The sequence below is a fragment of the Podarcis filfolensis genome, assembly GCF_964270895.1.
Source record: "Podarcis filfolensis genome assembly, chromosome: 10".
Taxonomy (NCBI): domain Eukaryota; kingdom Metazoa; phylum Chordata; class Lepidosauria; order Squamata; family Lacertidae; genus Podarcis; species Podarcis filfolensis.
This window is the reverse complement of record NC_139612.1, coordinates 29920127-29939176: the sequence shown is the minus strand read 5'-3', so window position 1 is coordinate 29939176 and position 19050 is coordinate 29920127. Positions and strand designations below refer to the sequence as shown.

The 19050-nt window shown below is 42.3% G+C and overlaps 1 protein-coding gene across 1 annotated transcript in view; it reads right to left on the bottom strand.

Annotated features, from left to right (window-relative positions):
• TBK1 (TANK binding kinase 1) overlaps positions 1 to 18374 on the bottom strand; it is a 27372-nt gene extending 8998 nt beyond the window's left edge. The window contains exons 1-13 of the mRNA XM_083574797.1: positions 18211 to 18374; positions 12986 to 13104; positions 11465 to 11605; positions 10544 to 10673; positions 8499 to 8680; positions 7979 to 8139; positions 6201 to 6311; positions 4038 to 4217; positions 3659 to 3855; positions 3269 to 3327; positions 2680 to 2771; positions 1141 to 1242; positions 441 to 547 (exon numbers count right to left, since the gene is read on the bottom strand). Of these exons, the coding sequence (XP_083430923.1) occupies positions 441 to 547; positions 1141 to 1242; positions 2680 to 2771; positions 3269 to 3327; positions 3659 to 3855; positions 4038 to 4217; positions 6201 to 6311; positions 7979 to 8139; positions 8499 to 8680; positions 10544 to 10673; positions 11465 to 11605; positions 12986 to 13072 (1549 nt within the window). The 5' untranslated portion in view covers positions 13073 to 13104; positions 18211 to 18374. The remainder of the gene's footprint in view (positions 1 to 440; positions 548 to 1140; positions 1243 to 2679; positions 2772 to 3268; positions 3328 to 3658; positions 3856 to 4037; positions 4218 to 6200; positions 6312 to 7978; positions 8140 to 8498; positions 8681 to 10543; positions 10674 to 11464; positions 11606 to 12985; positions 13105 to 18210) is intronic.
• Between the last annotated feature and the right edge of the window lie 676 nt (positions 18375 to 19050).

Sequence of the window (19050 nt, the reverse complement as noted above, 5' to 3'; positions counted from 1 at the left end):
TCACCAGCACATTAATGCTTAACACCTGTATTAGTTTGATCTCCCTGCAATGTTGTTGTGCAACTGCTTCAGCATCACATTTTGGGGACGTGTTTCTTCATGCGAACATCCATGCATGTGAAAAAAGCATGGCTCGCTATTTTCCCCACAAGAATTCTGCCGTATGCCACTTCTACACAGACACAGACACACGCACACACACACATGCATATGCATAAATATCAAGCCAGAAATTTGAGTGATTTTCCCACGACTGTTCACATCTCTCCATATCCAAATTGGAAAGAAATAAAACATACACTAAATAGATTCATATAAAGAAAATACCATAAGCTAATGAACATGCTCAACGAACATGCTAAAAAAAATAAATGGTTTTCCTTTACAGGAAAACACTAAACATACCAGGAATTTGCAAGAAACACCCTTATTTCAAGTACTGTAATGCTGCAACGTTAATATGCTTACCCGTAACAACTTGGAGTGTATGTCTGAAATTTCATCCACTTCTGACGGTGCCAGGTTGTTTTGATACATATTTTGATATCTGTTCGCCAGAAGACAAGACACACAAAGTCAACTTATGTACAATGGCCCACAGATCTGTTTAGCATGATCAAATAATTGTTAAAGATAAAAATAAAAAACCCTATTTGGTGATATGCCAAAATAAAATAATAACAATTATTCTGGATCCAACAGAACAGTACATCCACAAACACCTGAAATAGGGAGACCTGGCTATAAAATTGAGCACTAAATGTGCATGGAGATATTTCTGTAGACCTTGAAAGCAGTTTTGCTGAAGGCTAGTTAAAAGTAGTTTATGTAGTTAACCTACATTTTAGGGTAACAAAAATTATTTTATTTATGTTTTATATTTATACCCCACCTTTCTTCCAAGGAGCTCAAGCTGGCATACATGCTTTGCCCGCCCCCCGTATCCCTACAACAACCTTGGAAGGTAGGTTAGATTAAGTGACTGTCCAAAATCAGCCAGTGAGCAGGGTGGAGGCATTCTGTAGCAAAGGCCCATCATTGTTCAACAAGACTAAGACTGGATATTATCCAATGACATGAGAAATGCAGACCTGCCCAGCATGTAGCATTCGTTCTAAAAAAGAGCATTTATATACTCACATTTCCCCAGCTTTTTCTATGTTTCTGTTGCAAAATTCCAGCTTGATAACCACCTCTGTCTTTTTGTGTAACGTTTCATTGTAATCCTCTTTGATTATTTCGCTAGAATGAAGACCAACTGTGTCAGCACAGATATGAAAAATACCGGATATGCTAACCGCATGATACAACAGAAAACATCTGCTCTATTATAAAAATTGACACACTCCCACCAACCCATGGAAAATAAATATGCATTGTTCAACTTCTTGTTGGTTGTCTTAACTGTTTTTATATGTTATTGCATTGGTACGTTCCGAACGCCGAAAACCCGGAAGTAAATGCTTCCGTTTTCAAACGCGCCTTGGAAGTCAAACGGCTTCCACTGAGTTTTTTTCAATTTTCTCTTTTGAATTTGCAGGCTGCCCTTTGTGCCTCAGTTTTTGAACGTTTCGGAAGTCGAATGGTCTTCCGGAACGGATTACATTCGAAAACCGAGGTACCACTTTATAATGTAAATCACTTCAGTATGCCTCATGGGAAATGATTCATAAATGAATTAAGTGATAAGTAATGAACATCAACTTCTTCCTGAAAAGGTACTATATTCTAAGAACGGGTGGTGACCATTTTTGGCCCGATTGCCAACCTGCAGGTCCTTCTGGACCCAGGAGAGGGCAGAACGGAGACAGAATGGGGCATAATGGGGCAGGGTGTGATCTGCTGGAATGCAGGGGAGCTGGGAACGGAACCTCCATGCAAAATGGCAGCTGCCTGTAAACAAAGGCCACAATTCTAAGTACTGTTAATCGGGTGATAGTCCTCTTCTGAGTAAACAAGCTTAGAATGCCATAATCCTGCATACAAGAATTGCATTTGTAGATGGAATTTGATGATTAACAGAAACTTAAGTTAATAGTTTACTGCAAGGAACAGGAAAGCCTGTCACGCTATAACTACCTCCTATGCAGACCAAAGGATACACTGTATTTTTCGCTCCATAAGACGCACTTTTTTCCTCCTAAAAAATAAGAGGAAATGTCTGTGCATCTTATGGAGCGAATGTGTGGTCGATCGCTGGCTCCCTTTCTGGCCCTGCCCCCTTGCCCAGGCCTCCATTGTTGAATGTTCTGCAGACGGATGCTATTTGTTTCCCCAGCGACATGTGACTGGCTGATTAGATTATCTGTCTGGAAACTGTAGAAACGGCTCCCTTTCCTTTCCTAAAGAAGCTGCAGAACTGTGAGTTGAACCCCATAACAACAGGATTTTCCCCCGTTGCAAAGTAAGCTTAACCACTTTGAGATGATCCTCAAAAAAGGGGCTTTCCCCCTTTCCTCCTCTAAAAACAAGGTGCGTCTTATGGTGAGGTGCATCTTATAGAGCGGTAATTCTATTCCAGCTTAGGTTTGTCTATAGCTGGATGTGCACGGCAGTTGTTGGGCAGAGATCTCTCTGGGGCTTTCCACCTTTGTAACTGGCACTTGGAATACCCGGGGTCAGTAAGTGCCAGAGAAATGATTCACTCTGCCCCATCAAGCAAATCACAGCGCCACTCACATTAACCATCTGATGCCCTTCCGCATCAGTTCCTGGTACAGCAGTAAAGCATGGGCAACTCTGCAGGCGTAACAAACAACCCCTGTAACCGCCTGGAAGACCAAAGAAAGGTGTGAGCAGTATACACTACAGTTTGTCACAAGCAAACAGACTGCGATAAAAACTGTAGGAGTAAAAGAAGCATATTTTTAGGAAGCTAAATCATGAAAAGGTTGTACATTGAAGCAGGTGGGAATACTGAGCAACACACTTATCACCAAGACAGAATTAAAGTTTGAGGTTTCTAAACTTTAGTTTTACAGTCTGGACTTCCTAGACATCTGTGAGGTGTAAAAGGAGCACATACACTTTAGAGATTTTGGGATATTGGGCTGGGACAAAGGGTAACAAAGGCAACAAGGAACTCAAGATACTACCTGGTAGGCAGGATACTGTATATTAAAGTTGGGGTAGAATATTTGGGCTGAAGGGGAGACTCCATCTAGAACAGGGGCTTATCAGGTGTTCTGCCATATCCAAGTTCAGTACCAATACATGTATTTCCCTTCTAGGAAATGGTTCCATGACACAATTATGAAGAGATACTCACTTTTGCCATGCTTGCATCAGTATCTAAGTCATAACGTTGATGGACCTTTGGAAGCAGAACTAGAACAGAAGTATTTTTTAAAAAATAAGCAAATAGTACTCAAACAAATTCAGAATATAAAAAATAAATAAATTATAATTAGGATTGCTTTATTTCTTACAATTTCCATTCCACCCTTCCTCACATGATTTTCCAGGACAGCAAACCAATTACTTGCTCACAGTTTTTAAAAAAGTAACTTATTTGGTCACATAGAGGGCTGATGTTCGAAACAGGATCCAACAAAGTAACGTGTTTAAAATAATAATAATAGAATCAAGTAATAACAATTCAGTTCAAATAAGTCAGCCATTAAAAAAGAAAAGAAAAAAACAAGAGACTCCATCATACTTTCGTCATAGAGTAATCCTGTGATTTTCACAGCCTCCCTGCTCACGACGATTATGGGATTTTCTTCAGTGGTTCTGGGGAAAGATTGTGCCAATCTGCTGGGCTCTAGGACTAAACGCCGGCCTTCATATATCAGTTCTTGATTAACTGAAGCTATTTTTGTCTGTTTGTAGACCAAATCATGAAACATGGCAGCACTGTTTAAAAAGAAGAAGAAGAAATACATTTTTAAAATGGCTCCTAATGCAGTAATAAAGACAGAGTGAAGGTGAAAGAATTCAGAGTTAATAAGCAAAACTGTTCTATTCAGAGGTAACCTGATCCTATCAGTTTGAAATGTCACCTAAGAATAAAGATATGAAAATGCTGAAATACTTACTTATTATGAATGTGAATATAAATTTTGTGTGCAGTCATTTGTTGCAGAGAGAAAACATGAATAATTATTCGGTGGAGTATATCGCTAGTCTCTGCAAAAAACTGATCAAATCCCCAGCACTTCTCTTGATCTGCTTCAAGAATATTTGCAAGAACAGGTGTGAGTAGTACTTGCAGGCCCCTAAAATAGAAAAATGAACACATTTGTTTTCAATTCTGAGTAAGTACGACATTCCTTCTTTTCCTTCTGCCCACTCTTGAATCTGCTGGTTTTTGTGTATGTATAACAGCACTCCCAGGAGTATAAAAATCTCTAGGCTGCCTTGCCTAGGATCCGACCGGTCAATGATTACTCATATCCTCTATGAAGCAGGGAAGACATTACCCACTGAGATATTTCCTCAATGCTTCCTCATCTAATTAATCAGTATTTTGTACAGTGCGAAGGGTGTCAACTATTTTCTATTAGTGGTGGGACAGTTGGTGGCAGCAACAAGAGAGACGTTTGCTGAGCACATGCCCATCACGCTATGTTATATTGCAGGATTCATGCATGAAATGCATTTGCACCTATATTGCAAGAGAATGCTCTTCACTTGGGTACATCATTTCTGGAATTTCTCATAGTAATTTAATAGGGTGGGAGCAATGTATTGCAGAATATGCAGCGACAACCCAAAGGCAGAAAAGAAAAGGAAATCCACCAGCAGATTCAAATGTGAAAACAAACTATAATTCCAAGGCAGCAAACCTTAGGGCACTTATTTGAAAGCAAATTCTATTGAAATTCATGGGTTTAGCTTCCAAATAAAACTCTACATGGACCATACATTTTGCTTTCCTGGTTAAGTGTTGCAACTAAATAGCTGAACCGTGGATGAGGATGGGCCACAAGCCAGGATGTGAAACTATGGTTTGCAAACCACAGTTTGTGCTGATTTAAGCATTTCATCTGTACCTTACAAGGCACAGATGGTTACAGCTGTTTCCCCAGCTCCTAAGCTAGAAAAAAGAGACTTCAGCTGTACAAACAGAACCTTGGCTTCACTAGTTAGGATCTTAACCAGGATTAAAGCAATGAACCATGGTTACTGCCAGACATATTGAGTCTAACCATGCTCCAAGTTGGGGCAGTGATATATCATCAACAACTGAAGCATAATGAACAAAAAGCCCCAAAACCTTGGGTTTCCAAGAAGAAGTTGTTTCTTAGCATCCTTAGCAGCAACATGAAAGAGAGATATGGTATCAGGATCATGAAGTTGAAAGAGTTATTGGAGGTGACCTAGTCCAAACCCCTTGCTCAGTGCTAGCATCTTCTTTGAAACCCCTTAGGGTAGTGATAAAGCTGGGTATAAAATCCAAACTCCTCTTCTTCTTTACATCTATGTTTCACCTACACCAATTTGTCTGAGCTCTAATGTTGTTGTTGTTTAGTCGTGTCTGACTCTTCGTGACCCCATAGACCAGAGCACGCCAGGCACTCCTGTCTTCCACTGCCTCCCACAGTTTGGTCAAGCTCATGTTGGTAGCTTCGAGAACACTATCCAACCATCTCGTCCTCTGTCATCCCCTTCTCCTTGTGCCCTCCATCTTTCCCAACATCAGGGTCTTTTCCAGGGAGTCTTCTCTTCTCATGAGGTGGCCACAGTATTGGAGCCTCAGCTTCAGGATCTGTCCTTCCAGTGAACACTCAGGGCTAATTTCCTTAAGAATGGAGAGGTTTGATCTTCTTGCAGTCCATGGGACTCTCAAGAGGCTCCTCCAGCACCATAATTCAAAAGCATCAATTCTTTGGCGATCAGCCTTCTTTATGGTCCAGCTTTCACTTCCATACATCACTACTGGGAAAACCATAGCTTTTACTATATGGACTTTTGTTGGCAAGGTGATGTCTCTGCTTTTTAAGATGCTGTCTAGGTTTGTCACTGCTTTTCTCCATCTGCAGTGATCATGGTACCTTTCTAAATAACAACCTTGGGCAATAAAACAGTGGCAATAAAATAGCATGTGTGGGAAAGCAAACGTTCTATATGCACAAAAATGGTTTCCAATACCAACACAAATGAAGTGAAATACGTCTGATATCCGCTAAGGAAAGCAGAGGGAGAAAATACACTCAGCATCCAATTACTTAAGTGAGTCAGCAATTTGATGAACTTACTTTGAAAGACTGCAGGAAACAGGCATGTCACGACTCCATTCAATGGGGCCATTTTCTGCTTTTTGTACTCCAGATATTGCACCGGAAAGCTTTCCAGTTATAATTTTATACCTTTGGGATATTAAAAGGTAAACTGCAGTCATTTGAAAACATAAGAATTTCTTTAAAAGCTTAATCATAATCTTAATAGGAATTATCTGTTTGTGACCTTGGACCAGGTTACTGCTCAGTTAACACTGTGTTAACAGGCAAATTTCCAACGCACAAGAGTTTTCCAGAATCTTTTCTCAGGAATGTGAAGTAACTTATGTTGTATAAAGATCTGAGACAAATTCATATTTTTTTGGGGGGGGGGGAGGAATAGAACATGCCTCCAGAACCAGAACTATTAGTTATTAGAAACAGCAATCAATCATTAGCATTTAAATAATAATGATGATACATGATTATTGGACTAGAGGTATAGTATCTGTGTAAAACAAACAGAAGTATTTCATTAAAAATTGTGGATGAAGAAAGCTTGTGTCTTCCCTGATAAATTTTTGCAAGGTCCTTCTTCCCCAGGCAGTCCTCGATGACACCTCCCTCACTTTTCCAGAGAGCCCTCTAACCCTTTGAAACAGCTTATTGGGTGGTACATAAGGAAGGAAGACTCAGCAAGAAAAGCATACTCCAACAGGAGCACCCCTGAAGCCGAGTTCCCCTAAGCAGAACTCTGGATCCAATCCATTGGCTTGCTTTCTCTAACTTGCTAAAGCAAGTTGGAACCCAAAGCAGATCAATTCGCAGGTACGGCTAGTGATTTACCATATTCTCTCTCTACTAAAAGACACGATAATGTGTAATTCAGTGGCATGACTACTGCATAAATGTCACTCCCAGATTCCGAATGACAGCCACTGCTGATGTGAAAATCCTGCAGGGCTTTAAATTATATTAAGGTTGCCATGTGAGTTGCTACCATGAGTGACACTTTTTGGAAGTTTCCATCTGGAAGCTGAATGTATGGGTTGGATCTAGGGGTGAGGAGAAGGCCCAACCCACAAGTTGGTGGAAGATTATTACGGGACAAAAGAGAACTGAAATCCTTGGTGCGCTAACGTTTGCAACAAGGTCTAATATAGCATCTCAGGAGACACACTTGTGCTATGTCCATGTTTTACAAAGTCTCCTGCTGGCTCTTCTGCAACAGTCTGCACCAAGCCAGGAACTAATTCCACTTGGGATGCTACTAAGTGGATGTGCCCTGTCTTCTTTTAATTGATGGCCACAACTTTGGAAACAAGGTAAGAATATAAGGAGAGCTTGCCTGCTGGATCAGGCCAATGGCCTATTTAGTCCAGCATCCTGTTCTCACAGTGGCCAACCAAATGCCTGTGGAAAACCAACAAGAAGGCTGTAGCACAAGAGCACTCTCTATGTTGCCCATGTGGCTTCTAGCAAGTTATTTCCTACAGGGTGTTAACACATATATTCCAAACACAGTTCTCATGCTTTGATGAAGATGCCAAATCAAATCTGCTCTCAACACAACTAGAATAAAAAAACCCCAGTTCTACATGCTTGCAAAAAAGCAAAGTAATTTGACAATAATTTAACAAATTCACAACAGCTGGTAAAGAATGAGGAAGTGGCAGTACATGTAAACCCAGTGTTAGGAATTCAAGAGTTTACCCAAATCACACAAGATTTTTATTCCCTCAATTCTTACGTCTTCATTTTCTATTTTTATTTGACAGCACAATTTGTCGATAAAGCATTTCCTCTAAATTACCTACATCACTTCCTTGTTTCTGCGAGGCCCTTCGAAAGGTCGAAAGGGTAAACTTCCAGTTGCAGCGTGGTAAAATGTCACCCCTATGCTCCACAAATCAACCGTTGCCCCATATTTTTTCTGATGTTCTTTTCTCAATACTGCTCGTTCGTACATATCGGGATGCTAAAGGAGTAAGGGACAAAGAGAAGCAATATTAGAATAAATTGCTTCATCAGCAAGTGGCACAACATACTACGTGTCCAAACTTTCCAATTGCTACATTTAATAAAGGCTGAAATTACCCTTGAATGTGCCTTTGAATGTGCGCCATGGACAAAACTGGCCTCTGTCCCTCTTTTGTTCCCTCCCTCCTCCGATGCCCACTCGCATCTCCATCACAATATGTTGCTGATCAATGAATTCACAACTCAGATTCTGCTAGCAGCCATGCAGACTGTTGCTAAGATGTTTGCCCCAAGCATCAACCGATTACAGATTACACAAATAAGGCTAAGAAAAAAATAAAATGTGTGTAGGTTTACCAAGTATTCTTCTGTACCGTAGAGGGAGACAAATTGTTCATCATCATCCAGCTCCCTAGCAGCCCCGAAATCTGTCAGTTTATAAACAGATTGACCATCTTCACCTATAACCCGCATGATATTGCCTGGCTTGATGTCACGGTGCACTATGCCATTCTCACGAAGATGGTTCATGCCAGCCACTTAAATGCATGGGGAAATGATGAGAAATATATGTAAATTTTAAAAGACAGTTACATTTTTATTGGATTTATTCCTCTAAATCTGTATTTATAAGCACTGAAAGAAAGCATGCAAATATCCTGGCTGAAATTCTAAATGAGTTTCCACTGAAAGGAGCGTTCCACCGAACAGAGTTCCACTTTTGGCATTCGCTTCCCAGAAGCAGCAAGGGAGGAGAGAGTGATTTCTACTGATTCCCTTCCCACCTTTGCCCTGCAGTCCATTGGAAATCTGCCCCGTAAGGTTGGGGAAAGCTCGGGAACAGCATGCAGGGTGGCACACGGGCATAGAGAAATTAGCAAAAAATACCACCCTACTCCTCCTCTCCAGTGAGAACTTCTGTTGCATCACAGCATGAATGGAAGGAGTCCTGCTTAGGGCTTCCAAGGTGATAACCAGCAACTTTGAATAAGGCATAGAATCAGACCAAAAGTCAATGAAACAATTGCACCAATTGAATAGCAGGATCATGATAGCTGGTTCTATAGTCAATGTTCTAACTGCCCCATTTGGACCAGCTTTAGATTCCAAACATGGATCAAAAGTACGTTTCCGAGCACAATTGGTGCTGACCTTTAAAGCCCTAAACGGCCTCGGTCCAGTATACCTGAAGGAGCGTCTCCACCCCCATTGTTCTGCCCGGACACTGAGGTCCAGCTCCGAGGGCCTTCTGGCAGTTCCCTCACTGCGAGGAGCCAAGTTACAGGCAGAGGGCCTTCTCAGTAGTGGCACCCGCCCTGTGGAACACCCTCCCACCAGATGTCAAAGAGAAAAACTACCAAACTTTTAGAAGACATCTAAAGGCAGCCCTGTTTAGGGAAGCTTTTAATGTTTAATAGACTATTGTATTTTAATATTCTGTTGGAAGCTGCCCAGAGTGGCTGGGGAAACCCAGCCAGATGGGCAGGGTATAAATAATAAAGTATTATTATTATCATTACTATTATTATTAAAGGAGCACCATGCAGAGTGCACTGCAGTAGCCCAGTCGTGATGTAACTAAGATATGTGTCACTGTGGTCCAGTCTGTTTTCTCCAAGAAGAAATGCGATTGGCACACCAGCCTTCCTTAAGGGAAAGAATCGTGAGCACTCTTGGGAGGACCACTTCCTGTTAGCTTATCCACTCCACAGTCTAATAGATGGGAGTGGCATGTGTACATTTAACAGCAAAAGTTACCCCTGTGTAGCTTAGTACACCTGCATGCGTCAAAACCAAACTTAAATGAGATTGAATCTATCCTATGGTTCCATATCTGCATGCAAATATGTTCTAACTAGGCTAAGCATTCGAAGACAGTGCCATAAACAAAGTACTGTATTTTTCACTCTATAAGACACACCAGACCATAAGACGCACCTAGTTTTTGGAGGAGGAAAACAAGAAAAAAAAATATTCTGAATCCCAGAAGCCAGAACAGCAAGAGGGATTTGGCTTCTGGGATAGCCTCTTGCTATCCTAGCTTATGGGATAGCGGCGCGCAGCCTCTCCCGGGCAGCGGGAGGAAGGCTCCCCCAAGAGCCACGCTCCCTTTAAAGAGCACGCAGAGCGTGTGTGCGGCTCTTGGGGGCTTTTCCCCAAGGAGGAAGAAAGGCAGCCCTTCTCCCTCCTTGACGAAAAGCCCCCAAGAGCCGCACACATGCTCCAAGCGGCTCTTTAAAGGGAGCGTTGAGCAGAGCCTCCCGCCTGCATTCGCCCCATAAGATGCACACACATTTCCCCTTACTTTTTAGGAGGGGGAAAGTGCGTCTTATAGAGCGAGAAATACGGTAAGCCCATTATTATGTGACATTAAAGTACATAAGGAAACAACTTCCACCTACCAACATCTCTCAATACAATTAAGAATTCTGCTTCTGGCAACCCGTAGGCATTAGCCGGCTCTTCTAAAACTGTATATAAACTGCCACATGGGCAAAATTCCATAACAAGGACTTTATGTCTAGAGGTTGTCTAGAAAAGAAAAACATGAAAGGTTTGCAAGTTAACATGCAACAAGTCCCAGTGCCAGAAGGAAAGCAAAAAAGCTTCACTGCCAAAAAGTTTAGCCAGACCCACAGTTAGTCTAGAAGAAAGATGTAAGTTCCTTTCCTATGGGTTAAGAAAGAAAAGCAAATAAAATTATCTTGAGCAGAGATAAAATCAATGTAATTTACAACTTATGGTCTTTAAAAATCAAAGAGAGAAGAAGTGGAAAACTGCTAACAAGGGTTTTTGTCCACTCTTTTCTCCACCACTCAAAAGGTCAGTCTTTCTGGCTGCCCAGAATATACTTGATTCCCCTTAGAAAGCAAATGATACTATGCACATTTCTTGGAAGTTTTTCTGAAATTGATGTTAGTTATTGCCATCAGATATTAGGAATGACGAGCAATTCTAAGAAGGAAAGCTTCAAGGATGAATTCCTTTATGTGTGTCTGCCACACCATTATGTGGAAGCATCATTTGAAAGCAATTCTATTCTGTACTGAATGCAGTCATTAAGGGAAGACTCTTAAAAAAAGAAGGGCCATTATTAAAAATCAAACAGGTGTTTCATAATTATGTACATCATATGCAATAATGCAATGCAACCTGTTCTAAGGCACATTATTAAATGTTCAAAAACGTATCAGAAATCATACACTGTCCCTGTGAACCTCAAATCAAAGAAAAGGCATTCTGATCACTGGAACCCGAAATAAAATAATAAAACAATGCTCAGTAGGCTACCAGAGCAATAGAGTTGTTTTTTTAAAAAATACCTCTTCTTCTATGGCAAATAATTTGACAATGTTCTTATGATTCAGTTTCTTCAACACTTCAAACTCTCTCATCTGAACATCCACGGGACGAAGGAAGCTAAAGTTATTGAACACTTTTACGGCATACAAGTCTCCTGTTTTCTGTAAAACAAATAGAGAGTATTTTTTTAAAAAAGAGAAAAAGCATTTCACACAATTGACTAGGGAATAAAAACCTTGTTCCTGCATTCATTACAAAACTCTAAAAATAGACTATGCATATGAATAAAATAAAATAAAAACCCTCAACACAGTGGGATTTACTTCTGAATAAACATGTATGTGAGTTTGCTTTAAAAATAATGTGGGGAGGGGTTTACACTTTGAGTTGTATCCAACAAACTCAATGCACACATGGAACAATTTCTGTGGCCACAATGGAACTTCTGCTCTCTTTCCTCAGGTAAAGGTAAAGGGACCCCTGACTATTAGGTCCCATCGTGACCGACTCTGGGGTTGCGGCGCTCATCTCGCTTTATTGGCCAAGGGAGCCGGCGTACAGCTTCTGGGTCATGTGGCCAGCATGACTAAGCCACTTCTGGCAAACCAGAGCAGCGCACGGAAACGCCGTTTACCTTCCTGCCGGAGCGATACCTATTTATCTACTTGCATTTGACATGCTTTCGAACTGCTAGGTTGGCAGGAGCAGGGACCGAGCAACGGGAGCTCACCCCATCGCGGGGATTCGAACCGCCAACCTTCTGATTGGCAAGTCCTAGGCTCTGTGGTTTACCACAGCACCACCCGCATCCCCTTTCCTCAGGAGGATTGGGCAAAAACCCAGAGAAGATTTGGGGGGGCATGTGGGAAGGGAAAAAGAGAGAGAAGTGGGGAAGGGAAGTTTGGATGTGCTTGTTTTTAAATACTTGGTAACTATGAAAGATAACAGACAACTTCAAAATGCATGTGTTGAATCCAAGGGTGTCCATACATGTGTGAATAAAATTTCCACTTGCGGAATGGGATTTCCCTTCCCTATTCCCCAAAATCTGAAGGATTTGGGGCCCTTCCAGAGCAGAATTGGTAGTGCGGGGGTTTACAGTGGGAAGAAAGAAAATCCATTCATGCTATGTTGGATTAAATGTTGTTACTTCAATACCCCCCCAAAAAAAGGAATAAATGTCATTTTCTAAAGGTTCCAGTGTGAATAACTTGCTAATTACTAACTAGCACTTTACCTTCAGATTAAGGAGGGATATGATTTCAGTTATCTCCAGTAAGATTTTCTTATACTCTACAGTATGATAAATCTTTTATATTTCATGAGCCAAGCAGTTACATGTGAAAAGGGTATTATAATTAGACCCTCTTAGTCATGCCTCCTGTATTTCCAATAATTTGCACTGCTCATTGTATATTCATTTCATAAAATAAAAGGGAAAAAACCCATCTCATTTAATTTTACAATGACAACAGAGACTACTTTAAGATCGTATAAAAGCCTTTCCAGCAGACTGCTAGAACTTCTGTCTCTATACAAACCTTGTGTCGTCCACGAAAAACATTTGCAGTAGCTCCTTGTCCCAGAATGTCCGAGAGAAGCCAGAGATAATTCGAAGTGCTTTGCATTTTTGCTCCTGATTGGGCAATCCTTGTTTGATCTGAATAGGGAAATAGATACTCCGGAGTTAATTGCCACAGTGCATGTGACAGTAGACAAAAGTTTCATGTTTTATTCAAAACCTAAAGGAAGTACCCTAGGAAGATTAGCCTGAATAGTTTCAGAAATTCCTTTTCACTGAAATCCTGGAAACCACAGGATGAAGTAATTCTAGTTCAAACCTATTATTGGAAATGGAGTTTCAAAGGTTTATTTCTGACTTCTGAATATGGATGCAGAATAAAATGGAGGCCATTAACAGAACTCTATGCGTTGTTTTCAGTCCCCATAGGATTTTTATCATTTTCTACATTTGTTTTCAAAATTTGTCAAGTTGTTCACATTTAAGTGTAAAGTCTGCAAAAATATGATACAACTCCATGGAAATTATGTTACCAATGGGCTCCACAATCCAAAACATGATCACAATATTGCTTCACAATATCATCTTGCAAAAGTAACTGCCCATGTAAAATTCAAAGCAAGGCTACATTCATATTAACTCCATTCTGATCCTTTCTTCTGCTTTCTTACCAGCTTAATTCATTTTCTATGATATATTCACAACTAGCCTTCCATGCTAGTGCTCCTTTTATTTCTATCTCTTTTGATTTTCTTTTCCAGCTTTCTGCCCATTTTGTCTTATTATTATTTGCAAGGTGTCAAGTACCAGATTGGGATGCTTATAGAGATTTAACACTTGCAGAAACCTATCAAAAGTGAGAATGGGGACAAGGCAATTCCAACATGGATCCTTCTCCCTGAATTAAGAAACACACGAGAGAATTGGCAATGGTTCTCCTTGCTTGCTGAAGCTAGCTAATCGAACAGTCACAGCCCAACCTGCCTCTGAAAGTCTTAAGAATGGTTACCACTGAATCACCAATTGAGATAAGTCAGGGGTAGGCAACCTAAGGCCCAGGTGCCAGATGGGGCCCAATCACCTTCTCAATCCGGCCCATGGATGGTCCGGGAATCAGTGTGTTTTACATGAATTGAATGTGTCCTTTTATTTAAAATGCATCTCTGGGTTATTTGTGGGGCATAGGAATTTGTTCATTCCCCGCCCCCCCAAAAATATAGTCCGGCCCACCACAAGGTCTGAGGGACAGTGGACCGGCCCACGGCTGAAAAAGTTTGCTGACCCCTGGTATAAAGCCAAACCAGCCCTGGAGGTAAAAGCAGTGCATAAAAAGGGGGCATTTCTGGCAACAGAATTTGGTGTGAGATCACTTTGGGATGCAGGAGTTGAGATTTGCTTTCCCTTAGTAAAGGTAAAGGGACCCCTGACCATTAGGTCTAGTCACAAACAACTCTGGGGTTGCGGCGCTCATCTTGCTTTATTGGCCGAGGGAGCCGGCGTACAGCTTCTGGGTCATGTGGCCAGCATGACTAAGCCGCTTCTGGCGAACCAGAGCAGCGCACGGAAACGCCGTTTACCTTCCTGCTGGAGCGGTACCTATTTCTCTACTTGCACTTCGACGTGCTTTCGAACTGCTAGGTTGGCAGGAGCAGGGACCGAGCAACGGGAGCTCACCCCGTCATGGGGATTCAAACTGCCGACCTTCTGATCGGCAAGTCCTAACCTCTGTGGTTGAACCCACAGCGCCACCCGCGTCCCTTGTTTTCCCTTAGGCACAGCCAAATTCCACCACCGCTTGGGCCAACACACTTGATGCAGCTTCAAATGCCAATTCCTGCCTCAGGATAAGACGTAGGAGAAGAACAGCAAAGCAGAGACTGAAGAAAAAAATCTACCCATGTTTGGGTAGATTGGCTTGCTTCTCCCCACCTGTCCTGTTTAGGTAGCTTAATGGTTCTCCTCCAAGTTTATTTACGTAATTCAAATCAGCTGAAGTGTGAGCTAACATTTACCCTGAGTAATAAACCTTATGTTTTCTTTATCGCTTCAACCAAAGGTTTTACAAGACTATTTCTTTCTACAAGCATGCCGCAATATATTTACCAAACTCCAACAGGGAAAAGAGGTGCAACACGTAGAATTTTGATTGATTGCTCTTTCTATTCTCCTGTAAAAGCGGCCACAGACTTTTCAGCCCTTTCTTGATCTAAAGCTTCGCATGCAATCTCCTGCTGGAGACAGGCAGGCCTTGTCCTTGCACCCATCTGTCTCTAGCAATGCAACTTGCAGATTTATTTTTTTAAAAGCATTTACAGAGATTTATAAATCCAAAAAGGATTTTCCCCCCTTCTTATACGGCTTCAATTTGAAATAGCTTAGCAGCAATTGCGGTTCATTATGACACACCTCTTCCTCCTCCTCCTTTTTAAAATGTATTTTATTGATTTTCAAGATGCAATTCCTTCTTCATCAAAGTTGACATAATAGAAGGGTTAGCGTATTGTTACTATAAATAATCACCACTATAATACTGCCCACTTGCAGAGAACTTTACAATCTATATGGTGAAATTCTATGCAGATGTGCTCAGAACCGTGTCCCTTGACACCACAGATCCAGCTTGGTATAGAAGTTAAGAGTATCAGACCATCGCTGAATACACACTGTACCTTCAAAGCACACTTTCTCCTTCAAAGAATTTCCAGCTGACAAGTTACAATTTACCAACCTAGCCTACATCACAAGTGTTGGACAGATCTGTCCCAGGGATCTTTCCCAGAGGGATTCAAGTTTCCCTCTAAAAGAAGGAGTCTACACCACGATCAACATAAGCAGATTTACTGTGGGCAAAGAACTCCACCCCCCCAGCAGCAGCTCCTGCTGGAAAGAGGGGATTGCACATTCCAGTTCACATCACAGATAATTTATACCCTAAGACCGTTCAATATCCCTACTACAATTCCTATTGGTTAAGAATTTGCAGTTTACAGGCTTCCCGATCTGCCTGCATCATGTCTGCTCCTAAAAACTAAACATGTAAAACAGGTACCCCCAACAATAACATATATCCCATGTCCATTCAAATTAGCAGGTTTTTACAACAGGGGTGTAATATTCATGAAGCATTTGAGCACGCGTACTAGTGCTTAAACTATCATCTTCTATTTCTCCTTGTTATCTTGGCTCACCTCTGAACTATAAATCTGTATGATATTTACAACTCTGGTTGTAAAACACGCTGATAAACAGTTCTGCAAAGGGGGCCTCCTTGGGGCTCCTTTGAACCTCTTTGTTCACAGAATCGGTCTTAAGGCAGGCATGGTCATCCTCACCATACCTTCCTTAAGAATAAAACTCATTTTCATTCATTTATCCCACAACAAGGAAGATAAAATGGGGCTTGGTGAGCACACAATATGCATTACCTTGAGCTCCTCGAAGGAAAGATGAGAAAGAAATTTCACATAAACATGCATGCATGTATACATACATATGTACATTATCGCAGCCTTATTCTTCCTTCCCCATTCTGTAGCCAGCTGATGAAGCAAAGTCATCATATTTACCTTTTCATGGAACATTAGCTAATTCTCATGACTACCCAATGAGCCTATCAGCACAATCATATGCATATTTATTTTGAACCCCAGGTGAATTCACATGGGGCTTACTCTCAAGTAAGGAAAAACAGGATTTAAATCTTTGACACCAGCCCCCCTGACACAAGGGGGGGAATCTGCATCACTCCAGCTGTTTTGTGATTTTATATTGTGAATTTACATTGTGAACCACCCTGAGACCTGCAAGTATAGGCCAGTATACAAGCTGAATAAACAACAACAACAACAACAACAACAACAACAACTCATCAGTGCCAGGCAATGATCTGGAACAATGGGAGTTAAGAGTCCTGCAGCAACACCAGGTTCTAGATTATTTCATTAAGATATACAAAAGAAAAGTTAACATTGAGTGGCCTAAGTCTATTTGTGAGAGGGTGAAAGCTGAATCTAAGGCAACAAGCCCGTCATGGAACTATGGAACGCTGGCCACAGATCTGCAAATCACCCAGTGCTCCACAGCTGAGCCCATAAATGATCTTTACTGCCAAAATGTTATGATTGCACTTGGGCAACAGGAAACTTCCGCTTCCATGCGCAATCAGAGAAAGCCGCTTCTCTGTACACAAGCTCTTCAATTAGAAATATGCAAATCACACACCTCACAGTTGAGCCCATAGGGGGATCTCCACTGTCAAATATTATGTTTGCATTCCAGGAAGCAGAAAACCTTTCTGGTGATTGATCCACGGCGAATGCTGCTGCACACAAGCGATCCTGTTATAAATGTGTATCTGTGTGAATACACCCTAGTAAGTAAGTGCTAGGTCACGAGGGGCAGGAGGACAGTATCTGGGGTGCTTGGTTAAGAGCTGGAGGAAGGAATCACGGAATTGTAGAGTTGGAAGGGGTCCCAAGGGTCATCTAGCCCAACCCCCGGCGATGCAGGAAGAATTCTTGCCCAACGTGGGGCTCGAACCCACCGCCCCAAGATGAAGAGTCTGATGCTCTACCGACTGAGCTACAATGTGACACCTGCCATCTAAAGAAAATGTCAGCGGGGTGATGGGTGGAGGAGAACAGGAGGAAGGTGGCAGCAGTGCCACCAAGTCCCCGAATAGTCAAGGAGGGCCGGCTAGATGCCCAACAGAGGCTCCTGGATCTTTTATTTTATTTTTATAAAATATTTTTTATTAAATTTTCCATTTTAACAATCCAATCGAATCCCATTAAATATTCCAAATTATACAAATACATATCATATAGTCCGAATATTCTGCAAAATTATAAATTTTGGCTCCTGGATCTTTTAGATATGCACACATCGGGCCTCGCTCCTCGCTGGGCACGTCGAGAAGACTGCGCAGCTCGGAGGGCGAAATGTTTAGAAGGCAAAGGAGCAAAGACGCCGGGCAGCTGCAACGAGGGAAGGGTCAGGATTCGAACCCGGCTCCCGGGTCGCTCTGCGTTGCGCGGGGTCGCCTCTGTTTTGAAGCGCCCCTCTCCGGAGGGTTGCACCAGAGCAGGGCAGTGCCGGGAAATCCCCGCTGCCGTCAGGCCTGCAGAAAGGCTGGCCGAAGCCTCGTCACTCGCTCGCCTGGGCGAAAACGAAAGCCAGGCAGCCACGTTCCCCGCCGGCTTCGCCTCTTCCCTGCGCGCGCCCCTCCCCTCCACGCCGCCTCACCTGGGTCCCCTCGACAGGCCCCTTCCGACGGCGAGCGCGGGAAGCAGCCCCCGGCCGAAGCAGCCCCGCTCTCCTCGCAATCGGCGCGGCCCGCCGAGCAGCCTCCCTCGTCCGGCTCCCGCTCGCCTGCTTCCGGCTTCCTGACGCTTCGGAGGCGGGGCAGCTCCGTGCGAAAGGACCCGGGCGAGGCGGGAAGGTCCCGGGGCTCACGCGCTTGCCTGCCTGCCTGCTTGCTGCCGGGCGAGGCAGGAAGCAGGTTTACTCGGGAGTAAGGCGCGCCCAGCCCCTGCTGCAGCCTTCGTGGAACTAGGACAGGCCCAAAGGGCTCAATGGGAGGCGGAGACATTTTCACAAATGTTGGCTCTCGGCGGTGCATCCTGGGGTCAGCCAACTTCAATTCAAAAAACGGGGTAGGGGCAGGCCTGCCCAATCTTTTTTTAAAAAAATTTATTTATACATTTAACTGATTTTACCATAATTTTAACATTTCCAAACTTGACTTCCTTCCCCCTCTTTCTGTGGTTCCTTACATTTATTTTTAATATCTTCTGCATATCCAAAATAATTTTCTTCATTTATTCATCTTCTTTAAATATGTACTCTTATGAAGCTGCAGGTTATTACAATGTTCCTGCCAATGTTTTTATCTTGTTTACAATTTATCTGTAAATATTCAATACATAAACTGTTTCCGTTCTTTTACAAAACGTTTTGTTATCTTGATTTCTTATTCTTCGGGTAAGTTTCGCCATTTCTGCATATTAAGTTTTTGTATCCATTCTTCCTTTGCACAACCGATCACAAGACATGGTGCACACAAACCATTTGAATGGCAATGCC